Below are 26,334 nucleotides of genomic sequence, written 5' to 3'. Positions count from 1 at the left end.
ATTTATGTAGATATAGTTTACTGGAGAGCTACTTTTACTTCTGACAAAGCACGATTGTTATGACTGCGGGTACTCATCTGGATAGACAGTAGATTTAGAAAGACAAAATAATTATCAAAAGTATGTTCCAAATTCTATTAGTGGTCCTTTATCTTACGTATCAAACAGTGTGGTATGGTTTTGCTTAAATCTAAATGTGGGATTAGCAAAGCATAATGAAGAAACAATCACTAACGACGAAGCGTACCTACGTACAGTTCATTATATTAAAAACTAGTATTTTTTCATGGCGTAAAATTGTACGTAGCGCTTATCGGAGCTATAAAACGATTTCAAGTGGAAACACTCTGTTCAGCAATAAAGTAAGGTTATAAAAGGCCCAACGTTTCCAATACAGAAAATAAATCCCAAAAATGATTGAAATTTTTATGTATGTACAATTGCGCTATGCTTACGAAATAGTTGCTCGTTTTAGTGATATATTCTAATATTATCGATAGACGTTGCTAATCACATCATTATCTTCGTAGGTAGCAACACATCTTTGCCTTATAAATGTTTGATGAAATAAAAATTGCAGTCTATTTGCAAAACATTCGGTAATTATAATTTTTCGAGGATGAAACCTATATCTAAAGTTAGAAGCAGCTATAGATGTTTGGAACTTGTTTGTAGAGAGTGATCGCTAGAATTGCTAGACCAAACCCAAAAAATAAACACTAGGAAAAAGTAAAGTACTTTCGCTTTCTCCGCGTAACTTAGGCTATGAAAAAAGTTAAGGGAAAAGAAGATTATGAGGGACACAGCTAGAAGTCAAAGCTAGGCGACGGACGGAGGTACTTTTTTGTGCAGTTTTATTGGTTCATAGTTTTTCTAATCTCAATCAGCCTTTTCTATATTAAAGGAAGTTAGGTGTTGTTAAGACCCAAAATAATAAATCAGAATTTGAAAACGGAAATAAATGCAATTGTTAAAAATATGTTCCATAAACGAGCCTTATCAGACTTTATTGGGAGTGAAATATTGCAAAATCAATGTAGGTCACATTGTGAAATTTATTTAAAGTAAATCATTTTTCGCAGTGATTTATTTCCAATAACTTATTTATAACTACCTCCATCACAAGCCTGTTTACAATAGCAACGCGACCCAAAGCTTTGGATTACATGGCATAGAAGTTAGAACTATGTGATCAGGCTAACGCCTTTCAGATCTTTGGAGTTTAGATTCGTCATATGGTTGAATTAAAACAAATATGGTATCATAGAATTAGGATTGATAGGATACGATCATAAAACACTAAAGGCATTGTTTAAGGTGACTATTAGAATAAATCTGTTTAAACCTAAATAAATGTACCGCTGCTCTCAATACGAAGTATCACGCTGGCTCTGAATTTGATCTGCATTACCAAGAGTTTTACAACAATTACCTTGATCTTTATTTGGAATAGATATATAGACACGAGATATTTGGAGAAACGGCTTTAAAAATGAAACCACAATAAAACATTAAGATTTTATTTCAATAGTCAATAACTTCCGCTAACATTGTTCGTAGCGGATTCATCTAACACGAATAGGACCGATCTCTGCACTTACATATACTAATGGCTTCCCTACAGGGCCGAACTGGACAGGGCTCCTGACCCCCACTCGCATGATATTCGACCCACACTAAATTCCAAGTTAGCTCCTAGTAACATTTTCAAAGCATCTTACATCAACAATTTAGTGTACAATTCCTCTTCTATAGGCAGAATCCACATTGAAACGTAACGCTATTATATTTTTTCAACTTAACGATTTACCCCCTTATTCATAGACGTTATTTATCTAAGGACGGAGCATTGCTGTCATAACAAGTGTTTCTCAGCTTTGTTTATCTGACAGCTTGCTCTTTATTCAGCTTTATCCGACAGCCAACTAGTTCAAGTTGTATCTCAATATTACCCAATCTAAAATTCTTTGTGAATTATCGCTTGCTTTAACGGTGAAGGAAAACATCGTGAGGAAACCTGCATACCTGAGAAGTTCTCTATAGGAATTTCGAGGGTGTGTGAAGTCTACCAATCCGCACTAGGCCAGCGTGGTGGACTATAAGGCCTAATCCCTCTCAGTAGTAGAGGAGGCCCGTGCTCAGCAGTGGGCAAGTATATAATACAGGGCTGATATTATTATTATTATTATTACCCAATCACAACGGCCCTATGTCTACGCACTGTGAAGGCTGCCATGCCGTCAGCACTGAGAAACAGACTTGTTATCATAGTAATGCTCCGTCCTTAGATAAAAAACGTCTATGAATAAGGGGGTAATTGTTTGCTAAAACGTGCCTTACTTATATAGATTTATATTTATTAAAATACGAATCCCTTTGCTAATAATAACTTTCTCTATTCATTATGAAAATTTTTGTACCTTGAATGTTATTTGAAAATTTTATTTGTTTGTTAAAAATTTAAGTAGAGGTGAGACTTTTAGGTTGGTAACATTGGCATCTTATCTAAAGCAACAGTAACTACAAGGCGTATGGACATTACGTCAAGATAGACGTTCAATGTTTTATGGAAGTGCCACTGATTTAAAATTAAAATCTTGATATGAAAATATTACAGAACTATAACTTCTTGTAATGACCAATATTTACATTTCTTGTTCAATTAGATAACGGCAAAGGACCAAAGCATTATTTCAAACCCATTTTCAATTTATACTTAATGCTCAAATAATTATTTAGTAGTTTAATTATATAAGTGATTCTATTAAATGTGTTGTAATATGTGAACGTAAATGATTTACTGGTTTTGTGCATTAAAACTCTATTAGAGTGGTTATTTCTGCAGACTTAGAAAAATGAATTCGTCTGTATTTAATCTCTTTTACTTCAGAGATTTGGGATGTGAATAATAAGGGTTTAAGGACGGGCAATTATGGGCGAAGTAATGTCGCCCTCGACCAATTATAATTATTGTATTCCATTGAACTTCCATTTCTCTGAATCTGTAGTTCTAAAATTATTTGTGTCGCGTCCGCCATTTTGTAAGATGGCGCAGAAGACAAAAAGTGCGTATTTTTACCAATTTCCCGCTTTTTTACCTGATAGCGTCCTGCAGTACTATAAAACGAATTTTATTAGTTTGACCATCCGCTATGTTAGAAGTTCTTAATGAATAATTTACAATAAAGTTTTATAAATATAAATTGCATTATTATGTACACGTTACAAAAATAAAAATTCCGCATTTACAATTTCCGTTGTTTTTATTTCTAACCCTTTACGTTCTAAGTATGTATTCTTTTAAAAATATGCAGTAGTCAAGCGACTGAATCAATTGCACTAACATTATATCGACTTGCTTATTACAATTATGCTATCATTTAATACTATAAAATAATTACAAAACTAATAATCTTAAACGTTTGTGGTATAAGTGAAGGAATCATAGGTTCTGCGTGGCGCACTTACTACTTTTTCGATTGCAGCAAAGTGGGAAAATATTGCATAAATCAATGAATTTTAGTGCTTCATCCCAACTAATATTTTACAATTAAAAATAAACCTCCCAGATACAAGCTGCTAAAGGTTAAATAACCACATCCTAAGTTTGAAAGCCCAACACTTCAGGTGTTTTAGTTACCAGTTTGTTAACATAAATAATTCAATAATTGCAAAAAAAAATAATTTTATTTTGCCAATCACCTGATTTTTTTATAGTCAGTCTCGCAACAAACCTGGCTGCAGCAGCAAAGAAACACGATGATTTCTCACGTATTTTATCATCATAAAATAATATTGAAGAATCCATAGCTATGTTTATTATGCAAGGATATCATAAAATACACTTCAACCGTGCATATTTAATAAAAAAAAAAAGATTTTTTTACTATAGCATGAAATATTGACTAAATAAAATTGCTTAGCCTATTATTATTACAATGATTGCACAACGCTATTTGAAGGAAATGCTCTCAGAGTTTGTGTTAACATATCTCACACAAAACTGAGCAAAAAACACATAAGATAATCATAAATAGTTTATTTGTGTAAAAAATTAAATAAAAAACAATTCAAATATGAATGTGTCGCTTTATACTTTTTACAAAAATAAAAAACAAAAAAATGCCCCAATACGTGTTTTCCTAACCACTTATAATTAAATAACCTAATATTTACTACCTATATAAGAAAAATATATTTTTATGTCTAATACCAACTATTTGCCTACACACGTCCTAGTAAGGACGTGAACCTCCCCCAATGGAGGCTTTATACCCCCACCACTTCTCTTTAAAATAGTATTTGCTAGTTTTCTTAACATATTTACACAAAAATATTTGAGCTGTTGCTATTGTATCGCGTTCTCAGTACTATAATTTTGTGAGCGTACGTTTTTGCAGATGTATAACTCCAAATACGTAAATTTACTTCGAAAAGGGAAACTTGAATTATTTTTCTATGCAGGAACTCGAAAAAGTTAGGTTCAAGTGAGTAATTTATCCATAATGACTTTATAGTCATATTATTTAGTACTTCCAAGTATAGATATTGCATTAATATTATCTATGGTTTCATGGTAGATGTATTCTATTAATTCCTATGCCAGTTCTATTTTCACTAACAATCTTAATACAAATGCTTGTACAATTTTGATAAAGCTTTGTGAGAATGTTGCGGACGAAATTGCAATCGAGATCACATAACCCGAGCAAGTATGAAAAATAAATTTTAACATTCCATTATCTATTAAACAGATAAAAATATAAATTTGTTGTAATTCCTTATTTACTTATAGCTCATACGAACTTTCAAAATATTTTAACGATAATTTGTTATTTCCACAATGTTCCATGATTTGTAGCTCATATAAATTTTCTATAGCACATATAATAATGTTCATTATTTTAATATTGCAACCCATTTTAATATTCTTCAAGCGTTTGCGTAACTAGGAGTGTTTTATTCAGATCTTGAGTCAAGTTTACCCTAAAATGCAAGAATGTAATGTCCAAGAATGACTTCAATTAATGGTAAAAAGACAAAATCTTGATGACATATTTTTTTTAAATTGTTACAAATATTTAAAATTTTTATCTTTTCATTATAATTATTTCAATGACATAAAATGGCTGACTATGAAGTCAGATCTCCCTGGACATAACATTTGAGCTAGCAACACTGACTCATCCCTAGTGACGTTCAAAGCATGATGGTAGGTGGTAGATGGTAGCTACTGCAGACGCGCGGCGGCGCCGGGCGGCGCGCATCACCGCGACGGACAGTCGCTCGCCGCGGACTTGCCGCTCAGGCACGAGAACCCGCTGGTGCCGGACTGCAGGCTCGACATCGAACCTCTGTCAATACAAAAAACACTTAAAAGGTCAGTTTATAACTGAACTATAGCTAACTTCCACATATAAAGTATAAGTAATAGATTGCTGTAGATCAGGATAATAAAAACTGACTTTTGAGGCCCCACTTTTGTATTGTAAAGTTCTTGTTGTGAGTACAAGAAATTAGTTCCATAGATTACCATAACATGGCGAGGTTGTTATAGTCCAAACTATACAACACAAACGTCATAATTCCGAAATACTGTTAGTGTCACCAAAAAAACATTTTTTCAAGCAGCAGGAAATTTATTCAAGCATCAGTGTAATAAAGTAAGAAAATATTTCATTTGATTCTGAACTCTGATATGATCACTTCTAGGCATAGTATATACACAACTAAATACTGTTAAACACATATAGTGAGTTATATAATACAGATTATTGCGTTCATTAACTAAATTAAGTATTAAATCAATAAAGAATAGTGTATACAAATTAATACAAAAAAAAAAGGATAGGTAAAGAAGAGGTTCAATATCTATTTTAGAAAAAAATACGAAAAGAAAATGGAAAATATACTAACTAATAAGCATACGGAAGAGGCAGTTATGTACTTATTCATTTACAAAAAAAAATAAAAAAGGAAAAGAAGATAAAATAGGGAAAACAGAAAAATACACAAATAAATAAGTGTGCGCGTGTACTGGTGGTGGTGGTGGTGGTGTCGAGGGTGTGGGTGGTGGGTGGTTACTTGTAGTGGTGGCTGGCGAGCGTCTCGTGGAAGTACATGAGCTGCGCGGCGCGGTGCTCGGCCGCCACCACGCGCCACTGCAGCACGTAGCTGGCGCTCTCCACCATCACGTGCGACCCCTGCACACCACACGACACAAGGTAAAAATCAATTAAGTTTATTTTCCTTCCTAATCTATACTATTATATAAAGCTGAAGAGTTTGTTTGTTTGTTTGTTTGTTTGAACGCGCTAATCTCAGGAACTACCGGTCCAAACTGAAAAATTCTTTTTGCGTTGGATAGCCCTTTATTCGTGGAGTGCTATAGGCTATATATCATCACGCTATACCCAATAGGAGCGGAGCAGTAATGGCTGATCTCAGGAACTACCGGTCCAAACTGAAAAATATTTTTGCGTTGGATAGCCCTTTGTTCGTGGAGTGCTATAGGCTATATATCATCACGCTATACCTAATAGGAGCGGAGCAGTAATGGCTAATCTCAGGAACTACCGGTCCAAACTTAAAAATTCTTTTTGCGTTCGATAGCCCTTTGTTCGTGGAGTGCTATAGGCTATATATTATCACGCTATACCCAATAGGAGCGGAGCAGTAATGGCTAATCTCAGGAACTACCGATTCGAACTGAAAAATTCTTTTTGTGTTGAATAGCCCTTTGTTCGTGGAGTGCTCTTAGTTATATATCATCACGCTATGACCAATAAGAGCGGAGCAGTAATGAAACATGTTGCAAAAACGGGGACAATTTATTAGTTTTGAGAGCTTCCGTTGCGTGCACTGCGTAAACGGTTAAAGTTATGCAACAATGATGTATGACGGGATTGTTCCTCTTAAAAAGTTCTAAAAAATATATTATAAAACAAAGTCCCCCGCTGCATCTGTCTGCCTGAACGTGTTGAACTCAAAAACTACCCAACGTATTAAGATGAAATTTGGTATGGAGACAGTTTGAGACCCCGGGAAGAACATAGGGTCCCGGGAAACTACTACTTTCATAACGGAAAACTTTAGCCTGAAAAACTTTATAACGCGGGCGGAGCCGCGGGAAAAGCTAGTATTTACTATATTTTGATATCTAACTACAGATCAATTTGATTTCATGACGAACGAAACATTATTATTTTCGATACATGTACTTTGCAAAATAATCCTTTTTATCTATTACGATGTTTTACATACAGCGCCATTAGCACACATTATGACTCATGCATCTGTTAATAATAAATTGTATTTTTTCTCTACATTTAAAATACCGCAAATAATTCCGATGTATGCCGCATTCTGGAATCAGCCTGTGTATCCGGTTTCAACAGGCCAGTATAATTGTGTTGACTACCGAGGGATAATCATCTCTTGTCTGTCGACATTCTATCAGAACCTACTCCACTTACCATCAAGTGCAGTGGGGACACTTAGCCAAGCACGTATAAAAAAAGGCACAGTCTATTGTGAACGTCACCGTTAAATAAAATGATGTATTCATAATTAGTATAAATAAAAATAATTATTATGAGATATGAACAGACGGCGATAGCCTAGTTGGGTGTGGAACGGACTGCCAAGACGAATGTCCGCAGGTTCAAATCCCAAGGGCACACACCTCTGACTTTTCTAAAATCATGTGTGTATTCTTTGTGAATTTATCGTTCGCTTTAACGGTGAAGGAAAACATCGTGAGGAAACCTGCACATCTGAGAAGTTCTCCATACGAATTTCGAAGGTGTGTGAAGTCTACCAATCCGCACTAGGCCAGCGTGGTGGGCTAAGGCCTAATCCCTGTCAGTAGTAGAGGAGGTCCGTGCTCAGCAGTGGGCAAGTATATGATACAGGGCTGATATTATTATGAACAGACGAGTATGAGTCCGCGCAGTGTACCTGTATGCTCTCGCCGTCGTGGCAGACGAGCGTGTTCTCGACGCGGTGGTAGTGCTCGCCCTCGCGCCAGCCCTTCTGCTCCAGCACGGAGCGCGCCTCCTCCGACCCACCTACGCACATCGCTGCAACGTCAGCACACACTATGTTAATACACAACTCGGTCACCAACACACCGCCACCTTTTGTCACCCTTTTTTGTTTGTTCGCTTTTTCATTTCGTTGATTTTACGCCGTCTGGTAAGTTGTTGAATGGTATGAATTTAGACGATGAATGAAAATGAACAAACAAAAAAAATACGATAAAAATGTTCAATAAACTCAACAAAAAATTAAAATAAAAAAGGTAAAAAAAAAAAACATTGACAAAAATATGATTGGATAGTTAAAATGTATGTAAATCTTGATGGGCTTCTTAAAACTCGTGCCATAAGAACCTTGTTGCTTGAGAAAAGAAAATAGCCGAGAGAGGTAGTTACCGGTAGCATCCTCCTGCGTGGGCGACTGGAGATGATGGTGCGAGCGGTAGACGGTGAAGGCGAGGTCATGACGGAGCACGTCGAAGTCCCACGTCAGCACGCTCTGCGGGTCGCGGTTCACCACCACCACCTCGTGGACCTGCACCACACACCACCACGTATCATAGCCGACAAATATCTTGAGTATATTATCGCGTAGCGGGAATATATTTTGAGTACGTTAGTGTAGCTTCACTTACAAAAACAATCTTGATCTTGGCTGTCATAGTTATAGATGAATAATATGGAAAAAATAAGATGTAAAAGTATCAATAATACTAATATTCGAATAGGAAATAAAAGGCGTATACTAAAGAAAAAACTATAATGTCGATATTTTTTTGTCATTATTTCACAAAAGAGAAATTCGTGTATTACTTTTTCTAAATATTTGAAACAACGAAATATTTTTTGTCTCTTACCTGTCCCTTTCCCAGGCTGACTGAACGGTAGATGCTGTCTTCACTCAGAGGGTCTCCGTCTCTCTCTGTGAACGCGCCGCTCACGTACAAGCTCTTTGGTACCAACCCGCCCTCATGGACGAAACTCTGCAATACAAGATGTAAAATTATTTGTGATACCGCCCTAGTTTCATAATAAAACCAAAGATAACATAAATGGAATAATACTCGTACGTGGTGGTGGTTGTAGGTTTGACAATAATATCTAAACCTGGTATCCAGTGAAAGCCTTAAGAAGCCTGGCTTAGTTCATAAAAAAAACTGATGAAAGTAAATTCAATACTTAAATCGTATAAATATTTTATTAGAATAAAGTTTTTTAAAACGGCTTGGTTTACACCTGCGCCCAGGATTCTAAAGGCCATTTTTGATTAATTACAATAATTTTAAAGGTCGACAGATTTTGAAAAAAAAAAAATAATATCTTTACTTCAACTGTGCCCGGTAAATAAGTATGAAATGTGACATATATTGCAGTATCTTACTTCTAAAAACATTATATTTATGTAATATAATATTTATCATAAACAATTACAATATAATCGATAACATCTGTTTGTGTAGTCTGTGATTCTATCGCAAGAGACATGGCGTCTATATAATCGTTTCATAATGAATAATAAAAATAGCTTATTCGAAAACCTAATACAAAGAGTTCTACGATAGGAAATTGAGTGTACCATTTGAGCTGATATAATTTATGCAATGGTGAAACGTGCGCGTTAGCTGATTTATAATGCTGGGGCCACACTAAGCTTTATGTCCAACGCTCTTTATCGCGAAAAGGCGTTCAAATACTTCAACTTATATCGTGTTGTAAAACCTCTACACTAGGATATAATACATCTAATGGCTTTATCAAATCATCGAAATAATATGTCACGGCTACTACTCAATCTTCGTCTTGCTTAAAGCGATAATTAAAATTTTTATGTTGACTTTTTGTTCTTCTAAATTGAGAAATATTACTGCCAATGTCAACTGTCAAGTGAAAAATTCATACATAATCTCAAAGAGCACCTTATTCAAAGAGAAAAAAATATAAAGAAAATTATATAAATTTATTTGATCTTAGTGTAGCCTTAGCATACGTGAAGATATGTGTACTGTTTTGCAAATGACGTGAGAACCATTTAGATGAATAATTTGATGTATAACATGACTAGCACAACACTGTTGAGTACACATGTACCGAATAATTATATATCTCACGTTAACCGTACATAATCGTAATACTGATGTGGCACGAACAACGACGAGTCTACAATGTCCGACTGCCGCAAATAAAGTAAAATAAATAAATTAAATGAGGGTAAACCAAAACGGTAGCAGTAAATAAATTTAAAACGACGCCATCTATTAATAATATATTGAAATTAAATAAAACTGCCGTCGTTGGATAGTTCTGTTTTTGAATAAATTAAATATAATTAATGTTAAATTATATGCTGTATTTCTTAATTGATTAACTTGAGACACATTTTTCTATGTAATTTGTTAGAAACTTGTCCTGTCAATAGATGGCGATACTATACAGGTGGAGTAAAGTATACTCATTACCTTGCAAGGTCCTCCGAGGAAGTCCGGAATGAGATCTTTTGGGATGTAGTCGAGCAGCCCGCCGGGCTGGAGGTAGTCTTTGCCGCCGTAGAATAGGAACTTGCTGCGGGTGTTCTCGTCTGAAAATTTTTTACTTTACATTTTTCAGAACTCTTAAATAAAAACTGACGAAATAGATATTGCGATCGCAGAAACCTAAACATCAAATAGGAGTACTCATCATATAAAATATTCTACTCTGGGCATTCGGAATAAATTCTTCACCAAAAACTGTACAAAAGTTATAAGAAATATCGCCAGAAGGTATAATATTACTGCCTTACCAATAAAAGTGCTAACAATAGTCCACAGTATCGGGAAGACCCTGGGCGCCCTGACGATGAGCACGCGGCCCATGGTCTCCGGGTAGTTGGCCTCCACGATCTGTATGATGCGGAGCAGGGCGCGGACCCCTGGCCTCCACAGGTGGCGCATGTTCAGCCCATCCAAGTCGACCAGCAGGCTCCAGGCTTGGACGGCGCGTTCTTCCGAGCGAGTCGCCTCTTCTAGAAGTTTCAGACCCTCTTCGCATACGTGTAGAGTCTAGATAGCAAATAATGTGATTCTAATTAATTAAATCTCTGGGATATTGAACATATCATAAATAGTGACCATTATTCTCTATTTTGTATCTTTATCAACTTCTCATTCTTCCTATTTCATAAACTTAAGCTAACAGCAACTGGCTTTCTGTCTTTATATTAACGAAAAGACATCGTCGATCGGGATTGATAGGTGATGCAAAGCTGGGTAGCTAAATTAATGAATGTTAAAGCCTATAGAAGTTTTAAAATCTTATGATGAAACAATGAAGTTGACTTAATGAAGATCTTGTTATGATAAATCACTCACCAACTTCAAGAGGCCATCTTCGCCGATGGATTTCAGCAATCCTTTGACGTCCATCTGTCCCAATCGCAGGATGTACAGGGGACGTCCATCTAGAAAATAATAATATAATAACATTGGCAACAAAAGCGTGAGGTTACACCTATTCCATCAAATAATACCATCGGTATATTTCTTACACATTCTTATCTAGAACTCAGGTGCTTTTAATAGAAAAAATTACATACATTTTTATTGCTCTAAGGGAAATTGGAACCTAGATCTTCTAGGTTTACAGCTCGTGTAGGCTTCCAGAAGTATGAACAAGAGTGTAGGATGGGTAATACATGCTGGCGGGCGGCCCAAAAATCTTAAAAAATTGTGTTACGTAATACATGAACGGCCCGTATATACTATATAATTATGTGTTTCAAAATGTATCAATAGAAATACATTGAAGATAATTTGCTTCATTGTTATATTTATATTTGAAAACGTCACAAAACAATCACAACTGTGTTTGCAACGGAATATTTCAGAGAGATACATTTACATGGGACTTAATTTGCTTAAATTAAACACACACCTTTAATAGTACTTATTGATATTACCAGTAAGGTCTATTTTACACTAATGCCTTGCAAATAGACATTGTACACATGTGACATAGTAAATATACAAAGTCTTGTACAATTTCCTTTAATTTTAATCACATAATATAGTGAAACAAAATATTAGATAACTCTAAAGCCACACCAGTTCATGAGCAATATGATTGACGTGGAAAATCTATCCAAAAATAACAATAAACTAAAATTTCATCATAAGGCATGGGCCTTATTCACTATGACGGTGTAAACTCATAACACAGCCATGATCTTTGTGAAATTAGCCTGGAATGGTATTCTGTATGCCAATTTCTATTGTATTAAACGGGACATGACATGTACCACACTATTAAAATAAGTTATTGCATAGAGAATAAGGCCTCAGCAATATTGTTACCGAAGCTCAAATAAAACTTAAAAGACCTTTGTCATGATGGTGCCACCCGCCCGGGAAGTACTGCTTGACGACATCAGGTGTCTCGTACTCTGACAGGATCCTGTCGACCTGGTGCTTCTTGCGCCACAGCAGCGACTGGGAGAGCATCTCGCGCGCCTTCTCCACGTTGAAGTCCCTCGCGCGGAGGAAGCGGAGAAGCGTCGTGTCGCTCGGCACCTGGTGGAAATACATAGCATCACATTTCTCTTTTTAGAGGGTAGACAGAGCATTTCGCGAGGTATGTTCGATGCTATATAATAAGAGGCGAGCTTATTGATATTAACAAGTAAAATTTCAGACTCTGAGCTGATATTGAGCAAAAAAATCAATATCACTTTTTAAAGAAGAATACTTTGATGTTTAAATCGCCAATGGTGTAGTTTTGGTTACAATATAATAAGGGCAACCCTATATGATATACTATCACGCTCCCCCCTAACCCCTCACCATTCCACACAATTAAGCCGGCCTGTTCGAATTTAATGTTCTAAAATTTGTTTTAGAATGATACCTTGCCCTTCTGCAAGTCAGCGATCCACTTCCTGAGCTGCAGCAGCCTGGACTCCTGCATGGGCGTGAGCTCGCCGAGGTAACGTTTTATGTACTCGCTGTCCAATGTGTATTGATCTGAAACAATCAAAATCTTTAGATACAAGTGAAGTAATTTTGGATAGTAAGGATTTATTTCGCGATGTTCAAGTAAATGTTTTCCGTCAGTTTACGTTTAACAGGGCTGGCGAACCAGTGGCACACGTGCCAGTGGTGACACGTGACAAAATAATTCGGGCAGGCAAGACAAAACAATGTATATGTATCTTACTTTGGGCTTCACGTCGCTTAACATCAGGTGCAGTGAAGACAATTTGCCAAGCCCCGTTAAAAAATATAGTTGGGTCAAAAAAAGTCGCTAAAAAGGGGCACTCAGATAGATAAAACCGGTCCTGGATGACACGTTATAGGCAATTTTTTTATATATAATGGCACGTTAACCATTAAAAAGTTCGCCATCCCTGACGTATGCAATAGTTAATGCTGAAATTTGAATTCAAACTACCATTTATATGGCAGCATGATATTAATAACGTAATAAAGGGTATATGGGTAAATTACGCTACTCGCCGAATATAATGTAAGGCGACTAAATATAGTTGGTCGTTGTTTAGACAGACATCATTGAACGGGCGCTTCGTTATTGTTTTTGGTTGTACATTAAGCAAACATATAAATGCTAATTTCACTTGATTCAAAAATACTAACTGGGTAAGGTAGATAATATATATAAAATAAAGGGGACCCAGGTTGTTTGCCTCATATGACCGTCCCCACTTTAAGAATACAAGCCAATAAACTTAAAGACTTAATTGAGGAAAATCCGCCTCGACTACTATTGAAGCTGCGACACATTTCTACGTACCAACTGCACACATTTAGCTAAATTATTACTCTAATAACTGAATCAGAGTGCGACGTCTTGCGTTATTTTTGTCACGAAATTGTATTAACTACGTGCAATGCTAGGGACAAATAAGCTTACTATAGTATGAGATGCTTGGAATTCCTTAATTTAATGTTCGTATTGTGCGCAAATATACAGGGTCGTTTTGATATTGCGTTACTATATGAAACAACATATTTATCTACTGGGAAATAACAATTTACAATAAGTGACTTGAGCCGTAGGTATAAAATAAAAAAGTGTAAATTGCGAAGCATAAAAGGTAATTCTAATTTTACGCGCCCTAAAGCCACTACTAATACTCTAAGAGAATTCGTTGCACCGGCAACATCATACTTTTAGTCAGAAATACGCCCACGCACACGCCATATTCGCATTAAACTACAAAATTATCAAAAAATCAGAAAACTAAAACCAAGATTTTTCGCGAAAATATTAGTTATTAAAGGATATTTTTTGGCACAATGTCGGCAAAGGTGAAGACGAATATGACATGTGGTTTCATTTAGTAACGCAATGTCAAAATGACCCTGTATAATGTCAGAATTGCGTCGCTGAATGTTTTCGTTAAGTGACCAGAATTTTGTGTTTGTTGAGGCATTTATCAAGTATTGAGGTACAATTCTTGACAACCAACATATCTATAGAACATATTTGTCTATGTGTTTCCACGAAATAGTAAGGTGGATAGACGACTTGATTAAGGTGGCAGAAACACGATGTAGGCCGCTTTTGACAGGTCCGTCTGGAAATCTTTAGGATGCCTATTTTCAGCAGTAGAATTGATATGGCCGATGATGATAGTTCACAAATAGCAATACCTAAATTATTATGCAATTTATTATGGTAAATACTGAAAACCCAATCGAGCGAAAACTTGGAAAAAAATTCGTACACGTTGGTCAAATAAGCACGAAAACGTAATAGGATTAAGAATCCGTATAAGGTATATACAATTAATTTAGCACGTGCGACATACGTGTTAATTGTCGCGTGAAGTTCCCACGAAGTAATTCACGACTAGCTTGGTAATCAGACGACAAACATAAGAACTAAGTACTAGTATTAAGGTAATATTAAGTTATATCACTGTACTTTATTCTATATACATACGGGGAAAAAATCTAAAAAGTTTGCTGAGCAGCAAATGTTTCTTATGTATCAATCCGTTCGTGGTTTCACCTGACGATATTATGCACTACTATAATGTCAATTTGCCAAATGTTTGGAGCATTGAATTATTGGTACAAGAGTATATTGCAAGCCAGTAAACAAAGCTTATATATTTATATTACAGGCCCGAACCCTCTTCGCATTAAGATTACTTCATAAAACCTCGTAGAGCCTGACCAGGAAAGCAAAAACCTGCTTAGGGACTCCATTTTTGCTTCTTCCAATTAGTTCTATATTTTACCATGAGGCGGCGTGGTTCTTTGATTTTCTTGGTCACTGTATACTTGACTATCATTAATAATAAGTATAAAGTCAGTTATTATTCCTAAACCAAAATTACGTCTAGTTTACGCCTCAATAAATACATCCGCGTGATCGTCCAATTTCCTCGCCCATAATGTATCCGTTTGTCCCCCAAACATTTGGCAGATCGGACGTGGCTCCAATACTCAAACGGTCCCTTGTGGCTGGCTCATCCTATCGGGTCAGGGCCGCCGAGGAGCAAGGTCGACTCCATTGAGTAACGAGACGAATTTCAATTGATACAAGCACTGAACATTGATAACAGAATATAGTTTAACAATGCTAATAAGTTATGTATTCATATACATAGCATTATCATTAATGCTTAGATTAATCTAAGTCTCACGTCCGATAATCCATTTAAGTCCAATAACAGCTTATATTTCTGCTGCTACAGAATCTGCAAATATCGCACTTAAAAGCCTAATATTATTTTGCCTCAGAGCTACTTTTAAATAGAATTATAACTCAAATGTTTACACATTGCTAGGCGACATAAATAGACAAAGAACAGTGTTACCTGTCCATATGGGTTCACGAGAAAATTACTATCTTAGCCGGTCTGATTTTTCTGCACTGAAGCCACCTTCTGCACCATTTTACACTTAGAAGTCAACCGTCATAGTCCGACTAGTTATCTTCAGGGCGGTCATATAGGAATGAATATAAATAATTGTTACGAACTGCAAATTCCAAAACTTGCAAATATTTACAATACTCGTCCATCAGGCTTACACTGAACGGAACGGTTCAAGATCAAATCCCTCGGGAACTGTAATCGACGGAAGCAAACAGCGCTGCTCAGAACAGGCTCGGATTTAGGCTTGGTGATAGGGGTCTTTCGCCTACAAGATAAATTTAATATTTTGTTTAATCTTAGGCTATTTAAATGAAAAATCCTTAAGAGGAGTAATTTTAAAATCGGTTTAAAGTGCCACTGGTTGATGAATTGCACCTCTTTATTTTGTCTTCGTTGTAAAGGAAGTGAAATAGATACACTAAAAATTCTTTTAACGTATGATAAATCTAACATACTGAATCTTAGACTACTCGGAGCGTGAGCAGAATATTAATACATCATATTATATATTTATTTGAACATCACAATGCTTTTGTTTATGGCGGTATAGACAAATACTAATAGTGTAAGATTACTTCCTTAAAAATAGCTAGAATAGAAAAAATGCCTACACGTTTTATTTTTGTTTATTCCTTTATGTATGTAGTAAAATAAAATAATATCTATTAAAATAAATGTTAGTTTTAATTCACTTCAGCATTAATTTGGTGCCTCACACTTTTTTATTTAATCCTGAAAGAACCAGAAAATTTGTTCAATATGACCCCCAAACTAAAATCTAAGTTCGGCCCCGTCCCGTGCCATCCTCTTTCCAACTATCCCGGATTTGCGACCTTGCCGCAAAACAGCTGTGGCAAACAAGCACGCAATCCGCTATTTTATAACTATGAGTCTAAAGTTTAAATTCTTTTCGAGCGTTATTAAGTGCAGTGTTAGTGCTACAAGGTCGTATCACGTTCATTTTGTTTTAGGAACATGGAACCTTGCCGCAATTATGGCATGCGGAAAGACACCTCCATTGCGACATATTGAAAATAAACGTTCTTTGTAATTTAGTTTTATAATAGTATGTCGCGTTTTGGGAACTTGCAACCTTTATCAAGGTTATTAGACGATGGATGCAGGCCGCTTCTGACAGGTCTGTCTGGAAATGTTTAGGTCTATGCCGCAGTGGACTTAATATGGCTGATGAAAATGAGTTTTGAGGTTGATATAAATAAACGACAACGTAAAATAACTAATGTTTGTTTCGTTTTGTAGTAATATTGCTGGAACATTAAATAACTCACTTGAACACTATAATGTAACTACACAATATTGAATTGTTGCTTCTATTCATGTTCTTATTTTCATAAAAAGGACACAATTGCATATTCTCATATTCCAGGGAATAGGTCTGCTACAAACACAATACAAATTTAAATTGCAAGTGCAATAAGAGATTGTAAATCTTTTTATGAAATTGTTTCTCTTAGTACAAAAAGCAGTGCATACGAAATTGCTGTAACGAAGGTTAGTTCACACTTTCGCGTAACCTTACAAATGGTTTTTTTCACCTCTCTGTTTCAACATAGTTTAGTTAAGTTTGTAAAACTTTTTCCCTTTTCTTTCGTTATCTTTAAAATTATAATTTAATGTAAAGTTTAAGTGTGTGACTAATTTCACGCACTATTATTATTGTTTTATTTCGTTTTACATAATTTAGTCAAATTGTTGGTGTTTTTATGCATGCCGTGTACGCCTTATATTGTAATTTGTAACGACATTTAGCTTTAGAATACTATTATTGTTGTTATTGTAATGAATTTTGTGTTAATGTGTTAAGTTGGCGTTACTAAACAAATAAATAGTTTCTGTAATAATGCCATTTTTCGTCCACTATCCAATGTAAAATGTCTTAATGACAAACAAAATATATGAAAGCTATGCGTCATCCGCTTATTTTGAAATCGCAGGGTCGCACTGTTTCAAAACGCAATTACTATTAGAAGAACTTAAAAGGTAGCGAAAGACTTCATTTCATATCGTCTATTAACTAGCAATAGCCTTGATAAAAACATATGGACCATTCAAATATTTCCTTCGACATAGATTGCAACTAAGTCTGCTAATCGTCTACTGGCCATAAGTATTTATGCTATATGTATAGTCCATAGCAAGAGACCAAAACCATCCAATAATAAATTTGGATTGTCAGAATAATATAATGTCTTATGTATAATCGATTCAAAAACATATTGGGACGCAAATAAACAATATAAATGGCAGTCGCCTTGTGTGTCCGTTAACACAACGAACTAAACTCTAAACCGTGCATCACATGATGAATTTAAATTAGCTCTTTGTCATTCTTAATCCGGATGTGTCAATACACAATAAACTTTATGATTATGTTTGAAATCGATAGTGAAAGTTACATTTTTTATTTCTAAGCGTTGCCGTTATAAGACACAGAATTCTATGAATATTAATATATTAACGTTGGAATGTGAACGGACCTCTCCCAACGAATTCGCGCGTACGGCTCGGTTCCAGCTCTTTGAAAGTACACTGCATTGGATGTCAAGGTCAGACGGCCGCTTCAATGTGTAACAGATATTTAGTTATTGCTCTCTTATGGCATATGTGAACGCAATATGTCTATAATAAATATTAATTCCGAGGTCAAGGTCAGACGAGTTTGTGCGTATTATTTACGAGTTTCAGTTTTTCAAGCGACGATAAAACATTCTCTTACGGCCGTTTTCAATAAACGATCCCAATCTAAAACTTTAATCCGATTCCGAGAATGAACCAATCAAAATAGCTCATTTGTTAGCATGTCGGAAAAACTTTGTTCTAATTGGTCAAATGTTGGAAAGATCGAAAGAAGCAATTAAGATAGTTTATTGAAAATATAGTCGCAAACCACAAGGTGCAATGAAAATTATCTATGTAATTCAATTATTTTAAAAAAAGAATAGCTATAGATAACTAAAATTTTTCCCTTCGAAAGTCAACTGCATTAGAGGTCAAGGTCAGACGGTCGCTTCAGAATGTTTGTGTAACTTTCTGTTTATTACTCTAGTATTTATGGCTTATGCAAACGAAACGTGTTTTAGCACTTTTGATATTATAATTATAGTCTGAGTAGGAAAATACAGAAACCTGACTTGGGGGCGCCACACGTACTTTTTCGTTTTAAAGTTGACATTTTTAATACAAGAAATTATTTCCATATTTTACAACATGGCGGCGTTTTTTTTCCTGGCCAAGTTATATAGTCAAAGTCGTTACGTTTTGAAGTTGTTTACATATTTGTATTAATGCAGAATCTGTCAAACGAATTTCGATTAAACTTGGATCTCTCTTTGATTAGAGCCTTAGAAAATGCACAATGAGATATATTTCGCGAAGAAACCTTCACACGAGCGTAGTCACGAGCTAAAGTTAGTAGTCCCATAAAACATTGCCTCTCCTAGAGATAAAACATAGTTCTTTACTGGTTTTACAACCTTCTCTAAGCTAAGGAAACAATAACATTGTATTGAAACTATTACAGGAATAATGAGTGCGCTTTTATTGCGTCTTCGAGGGGTGGTTACTATGTATATTTGAACTTAATTGAATTTTTATGTATAAAGTAAATGGGTCCTATTCCGCCTACGGGGGTATATCCGTCTATTTGCAATTACAGGCGTTCTAGTTATAGGACAGCTTTGATAGCCGTGTAGGTATATAGGGGATTTATTGCCTGTTTTCCCTCTTTTATTTATTTATTTATTTGGACAACCAACAAAACATACACCATACATAATTATTTGTAACATTACAGTAAGTAATTGCTGCAGTGCAGTTTTAATTACAGGCTGACACTTTTCCAACTCGTCCCTATCTTTCTATTTGATTAATTTCGTTGCGGGATAATGACAAATTAGTTTTCCCTGAGACTCGCCGAGCTTCACTGCTCGATGTCATAGAATGCGTGCCACTGGCTTACAGGAGCTGTAGTGATCGGTGTGAGGGCGGGATAGTCTCTCTCTTCCCTAAACCGCTATCGAAGCTGTCCGTCGAATAGACGCCCGTAATTGCAAAAAGACGGATTTGCCCTTATAGACGGAATAGAGCCCCCTGAGTTTAAGTTAATTCATAGCCTAATAAACATAAATAAGTATTTCAAAGATAACCTTAAGTTGCTAATTGAATCAGTAATAGCCTCACGCAATGTACCTGATATGTATGTGTTTATTCATAAATGCCTTTAATATTATTTAAAAACTTTACAGGTACAAATAAATAATTATATTTAATTTCAATAAGACAGTCGTCTGTTGAGCTAATCTGCATTCAGATCAAAATAGCACGCATCACCATAGTCGATTACTGGGAGGATCAAGGTTTACCATAATCTTGGTCTTGGACGGAAAGAACTTCTTCAGACGATATAAACAACGAAGAATGCCGGGTACTGAATTAAATCTAGTAATAAAAAAACGTTTTTTTTTTTAATTGCACGAAAGGTAAAGTAGATACCTGTCTATTGGCTGTATTTTCATTCACTCAGATTCAAATCACAGTTCTAAGCCTAAAATTCTGGGTCAAGAGACATTTTTAATTAAAAAGCGACATCATTACTTTTAATTGCATTAAATACAGGACCGAGACTGATAGTGGCATGATCATTTTAACTATTTAAAAGCAGTATAAAGAGACTATATAACTTGTGTAATGTCGGAGTTTTGTATGAGGTGGCTGTTTAAACACATTTCTTTGTTTCATTTAAAATATAATTATTTAGAGTAAAACACTGTTAATGGAATACGAGTAAATACATAGCTTAATCTAAAAACAAAAAAAAGCAAAAAAGACTAAGGTTCATGGCTTAATTAAAAAGGTATTTATTATATCCAGTTTATTAAAGAAGTGCCTCATTAGAATGTCCCAAATAAACGTGACTAGTTAGTAGATGTCGTTTTATTCTGATGTTTATAATTGATCAAAAGACCTATGCGTCACTTACATATTAGTCCTTCAACTATTCCCAATGACACCTGAGTATCAGTAATGTCTCATTATGTTACTGCACTGGGTACAATATCGTTGAAACTTTTAGACAATATACAAAGGATGAGCGTTGTATAATCTCTATTTTTTGGTAAAGTATAACAGCAAATGCTCATGCACATATTCACAAAAACTGTAGTAGTGTGCGTAAAACAGACGTGTGTTTTAACTTTATTTATGTGTGCGTTTAAACCGACACAATACGGTATAGAATATGTTGCAATATCTATGTAGTAGTCACATTGGAAGTGACAGTTTTTTTTTAGCGACAATCACACGGCCCCTTTCTAAATGTCTTATTCCAAACTGCATACTATATAGCTTAGTGATAAAATATATAAAAGGGCTATCACGTAAGAGACTTACCAACTATACCTAATACAAGCCCTAAGGCCATTAGTATAGCATTAAGAAACAGTTTAAAAGTAAAAGTATCTCAGCCGTGCTTTTACTCATGGTTGTTTACGCAACTCTAGACATTTCTCAATCTGAATGTAGACCGGAGCGGATGCGCGCAGACTTTATAAATTGCTGACGCAAGGTTCCAATTACTTAGGATTTGTAGCCTTGGATTACGGAGAAGCTGAAGACCTAACTAACGGTCATTGTTATACAGTTTCAATCCTACCAAACCGCTTAAGTAGAAACACCGTGGAGGATTTCTTACCGGAAGCATTTTACTGATCTCTATTCGTTTCATTAAGACCAGTAGTTTATAGGCATTGGTAAACACTCGAAGAGAAGATAACTCTGAAAAGGTATAAAAAATATTACTAATGGTGTCACCAATCATCAGTCCACTGCTGAACATAGGCCTCTCCCAGAGTACAACAGACCCCAGTCTGCTGCTATATGCATCCAGTCACTACCCTGTTATGGAAATCGTCCCGCCATCTTGCCAGATGGCGTCCCACGCTGTTTGCCAAGACGCAGTCTCCACTCAAGTTCACGTTTACTATAGCATTTATCTGTTCTACGACATATGTGGCCAGCCCATTGACACTTCACCCTGCTACCTTTTAGAGCTATCAGTCACCTTCGTTCTTTGACGGATCACTTCGTTCCGAATTTTATCCCTTAGAGACTCCGAGCTCTTTTCATAGCTCGTTGAACGACTTTAAGCTTATGGATTAACTCACAGTCAGAGTCCACGTCTCGGCTCGACACGTCATTATGATGTAAACAAACTAATCTGCGGTTTATGATTTGCTCTCGGTTGTTTTATTTATTCGCAATTCTAGACAGTAGGTGTCTTTAAGTTCTATCTGGGTAGGCATTGCATGGTATTATCTTTTTCTGCCCGCAAGCTTGTTGTCTATGTATATTGTCAGAGAACGATAACCATAGAATAGGGTGAAGTATCCCCACCCCCCCACCCACCCTGGGATCGAACCCGAGACCTCAGCAATGCAGTCGTACCGTAATACAACTATGCCATAGGCAGTCAGTGTTAACACTCCAGATAATATTGATAACTAAAAACACTTCTGACGATTGTGTTCGGATGTCACTACAAGATATTCGATAACAATATTCGGTCAAGGTAAATAACGTGCAAAGGACATTTCGTCCGAAGTTATGATAATTTAGCTCATGTTTGTCTTATTTATTTTGTGGAGAATTATATTAAAATTATGTAAATATCGCTCGTTCTGTTGAATATTTAGCATTCTTTTATTATTTTTTAGTGGCGCGTCGATATGACTTGCGACTATTGTGTGATGAGACTTCCCGAACTATATTGAATAACTATTTTACACTATGTACTGTGACGAAAACTATATATTTTATGTTAACGCTGATATCCTCTCTGAAGTAAGCATAAGAGTAGCTAGTGTAACCATGATACTCATTCTATTGCCGTATCGTCACATGGGGCCAATTCCAATAACTAGCAAATCACATTTATCAATGAAAAAAATGTTTGAACACCTTGAAGGCAGACGCAATTCGTTTTGATTATTGCAGGGTGAAATATATTTCCACTTAAGCGTGATATACTGAAGCTTCAGGTAATGATTTACACAGTCAGGAGTGGGGGTAACTGTGACGTCACGGTGACGTACACCAGGAGTTTAGCGGTTCTATATTTAGCATATTCGGGGGTCAAGGTTTCGCGACGAGACGCTTCCTGATCTTGCGCAATATTATAAACATTTAATATATTCTAGATATATGACATATTAATTCAGATTGCAGTCAGTAATATTAGCATAAATAAATAAATCCGTAGAAATAATTGTCGATTAGTTTCGTACGATAAAAAAAGGCAATCAACTAGGTAAAATGGTGCCGAATAGATTGTGTTGACATGTTATATCATAGACTTCGGATACGCAATGTATTTTCAGTGATATTTAATTGTAGGTATTGTCGGACTGCACAAAAATGTTGCGAACTGCGAACGCATTTCAGCCGACTTCACGTATCATATAGTTAGAGGCACAGTGAAGTTTCGACGTCACTTTATGTATCTTAAAACTAAATGGAGCAGTCGATGCAGAAATCATTAATTAGAGCAAACGAAATAGACGCCAAAAGACCAGTCTTTGTGTTATAGCTTCCATTTCTAGTTCTAATGCGACCTTTAACAATTAACACAAAACGTTGCAACTGCCAAATTGTCATTACTGCATTATTGTCATTGTTATCTATTAGGAATGTTATAGTTGTAATGGGAATGTACGCGAAAATGACTTTTATTTGATTAAACCGAAACTCAATAACTATTTCCACAATATACTTAGTTATTTAGATGGTTTTGAGCACGATAGAGTAATTGAGAAAAGCTATTCGTGCAGCTGTCGTTAAAGCGCGGCAATTTAGTCATGAATTGAAATAGCTGCATTGAAGACAATTTAATTTGCCACAATGTGTAAGCTTTGGGCATAAACACACACGTTTTATCAGTGTTTAAGCAGCCTTACTAGTTAGCAACACTTCTCTGAACTTGTCTTTTTTTATTGCCCTAGTCGGCAAATGAGCTAGCGGTTCGCTTGATGGTAAGCAGATTCCGTCGCCCATGGACTTTGCAATGCCAGAGACATAACCACGCCATTATTGCCTACCAGGGTCTACCCATTGTCTTCCTCCCATAATGTTACATAAGTCTGTTAAATGCCATCCAATACCGTTCAGTGGTTTCAGTGTGAACTCATAACACCCAAATATCCATGCGCATTTATGTTAGTAAGTATTAAAATTAGTTTAAAAAACTATGATTTGTTTCCCTCCCTTGAGTCGTACCCTGATCCCTTGTGTATGAATCATGCTGCAGATGTATCCCATTGATGCGGATGGCGGAGACAGGTCGGCGACGCGCCGCGCCAGCTTCGTATCATAACGGTAAATATAGCTTTCCTTTGTCTACCATCTAGCGTAGAATTGTTTGATTCTTAGGTGAATATATTAGGATTCCCTTGTCTACCACCTAGTGTAGTGTTTGATTCTTAGTATCATTAGAAGGATTTCGAATAACACCAGGTTTCTTTACTTAAGATCTACCTAAATATTTTAGGTATGTTACTTATGTATGCGAATAACTTAGATAAATTAAAATCGAAGCTTAGGTATTTATTTAATGCTGAACAAAAAATACACCTAAAAAGCCACAAATACCATTGTAAATAAACAAACACTATTGTTTACAGTGGGTATTTTCCACGTCTCTATTTATGTTGGCTATAAGAATCGCTGCAGACTGCAGCCGTAGTGTGGGCGTCAATGCGGCGCCACCCACGCTCTGCGCACCCCAATCATTATCCGATCTAAACTATTTTGATTTTACGTAAAAAATATTTACACTAACAACTAAACTGTACCAAGCACGCGCGGATATTTGGCAAAAGTTTGCGAACGTAAATATTTCTCCATCTGGGAAACAAACCTCCTTACAGATACATTATAAGAACTGCCACTAGTCCTGTGATGATGTTTAAATTATTCAAAACCATTTTTACCTATCCTTATTCCATTCTAATGTGTGGTTGACGGAACACATATCGCATGTAGCAGAAATTATTTGCCTAAATGAAAATAGTTTCAATAACTAAAAATATTGCTGACTAGAAAATTGAATTCAGAACATTGTAGCCAGTGTAACTAGACATAATAAGACTTAACATCGCATCTCTCAGGATGGCGAGCGCAGTAGAATACCAAACAATATTTTGTAATTCAGAATGTTGGACGCGGTTTCTACTGTTTATGGGCGACCGTATCGCTTAAGGTCAGGCGAACGACAAGCTCATCTCGTCATTCAAAGCAATAGAAACAAAGTCCCACTGGCAATTACAGTATTTTGTGTATAATCTAAACTATGCATTACGTAGACAATCTTGAACCTCAATGACATCAAATCACAACGCCTGGTGCAGCACAACCCTAAGATGTAATCATGCCCGTGGGCGGAGTACATGTGCAAGTTAGATCCCGGATTAAAAATACGACTGCTGTCTTCGTAGATGTAATCAATGAGAAAACAGCGAGATTGCATTCTACAACGCTTTTGATGTGGGAAAATTTTATAACGATGTATTTATATAGAATATTCAATGTATATAAGCATAAATAAATGAACTGCTCTAAACAGCAAAAAAAAATTTTTTTTTCTATGTACTATGTACTGTAGTATAAACTACATCTATTTTCAAAATCAATTTTACGTATAAACCTTAGATTGAGTTTGAAAGAGCAAGGCCAGAGTTTTAGTCTTCTTTTTCTTATAAAGGCCCAGCAAAATGACGCCACTGCAGCCGATGGTAAGTGGAGTAGCGTCGACTGTCGACTGACGAGTGATGGATATCCTACGCTAGTCAACATATTTATGCCAGCCGCTTTAAAATTGAATGTACAGAGGGCTATCCCGAAGAGCGACACACTTTCGTCAGCCAATATATGTTCTAAGGGCAAACTATAAAACACCAAACCTAATTCGAAGATTATTAGCATAAACAGCTCAGTTCCCATCGTATCGCCGCGCACGTGCGTAACATTTCACATAGGTCGCCCACGCCAGTTCACGGGACTCGTAAAGGCAGACCCGCAGGACGGATTTAATTTCAACTTTGTTGTGTAATGAGACCGTCTCACAAGTTTTAATAATCGTGCTAATTTTATGTTTAAGCTTACTAATTATGTTACGTGACTTCAAATTTAATGGGATCAAATTGAATTTAGTAAGTTACCTTCAGTCAGAATAATATTAGCTCTAAAAACTTTGCTTATTAGCCTGTCATCTTAGATGTGCAGTATTCTAGTATACTCTGTAAATGTTTTGAGCAAAAATCCAAATTATACAATAAAAATAAACACCTTTGAAATTTGGCTATTTTCTATATAAAAGCTAAAGATTCTCCTTACGATAAATCTAAG

The 26,334-nt window shown here is 35.9% G+C and overlaps 1 protein-coding gene across 4 annotated transcripts in view; it reads right to left on the bottom strand.

Annotated features, from left to right (window-relative positions):
* Positions 1-2,375: 2,375 nt before the first annotated feature.
* LOC115447047 (protein real-time) overlaps positions 2,376-26,334 on the bottom strand; it is a 73,694-nt gene continuing 49,735 nt past the window's right edge. The window contains exons 6-15 of one of the 4 annotated variants that reach the window (XM_030173963.2): positions 12,918-13,033; positions 12,394-12,583; positions 11,387-11,475; positions 10,819-11,077; positions 10,496-10,614; positions 8,897-9,022; positions 8,436-8,574; positions 7,960-8,069; positions 6,085-6,203; positions 2,376-5,354 (exon numbers count right to left, since the gene is read on the bottom strand). In XM_030173963.2, coding sequence (XP_030029823.2) covers positions 5,267-5,354; positions 6,085-6,203; positions 7,960-8,069; positions 8,436-8,574; positions 8,897-9,022; positions 10,496-10,614; positions 10,819-11,077; positions 11,387-11,475; positions 12,394-12,583; positions 12,918-13,033 — 1,355 coding nt within the window. In that variant the 3' untranslated portion in view covers positions 2,376-5,266. Of the gene's footprint in view, positions 5,355-6,037; positions 6,204-7,959; positions 8,082-8,435; positions 8,575-8,896; positions 9,023-10,495; positions 10,615-10,818; positions 11,078-11,386; positions 11,476-12,393; positions 12,584-12,917; positions 13,034-26,334 lie in introns of all 4 variants that reach the window. The other 3 variants (XM_037438650.1, XM_030173962.2, XM_037438651.1) reach the window with 3 other exon arrangements.

Source organism: Manduca sexta, chromosome 14 (genome assembly GCF_014839805.1).
Source record: "Manduca sexta isolate Smith_Timp_Sample1 chromosome 14, JHU_Msex_v1.0, whole genome shotgun sequence".
NCBI lineage: Eukaryota > Metazoa > Arthropoda > Insecta > Lepidoptera > Sphingidae > Manduca > Manduca sexta.
This window is presented reverse-complemented; position numbering and strand designations above follow the sequence as displayed.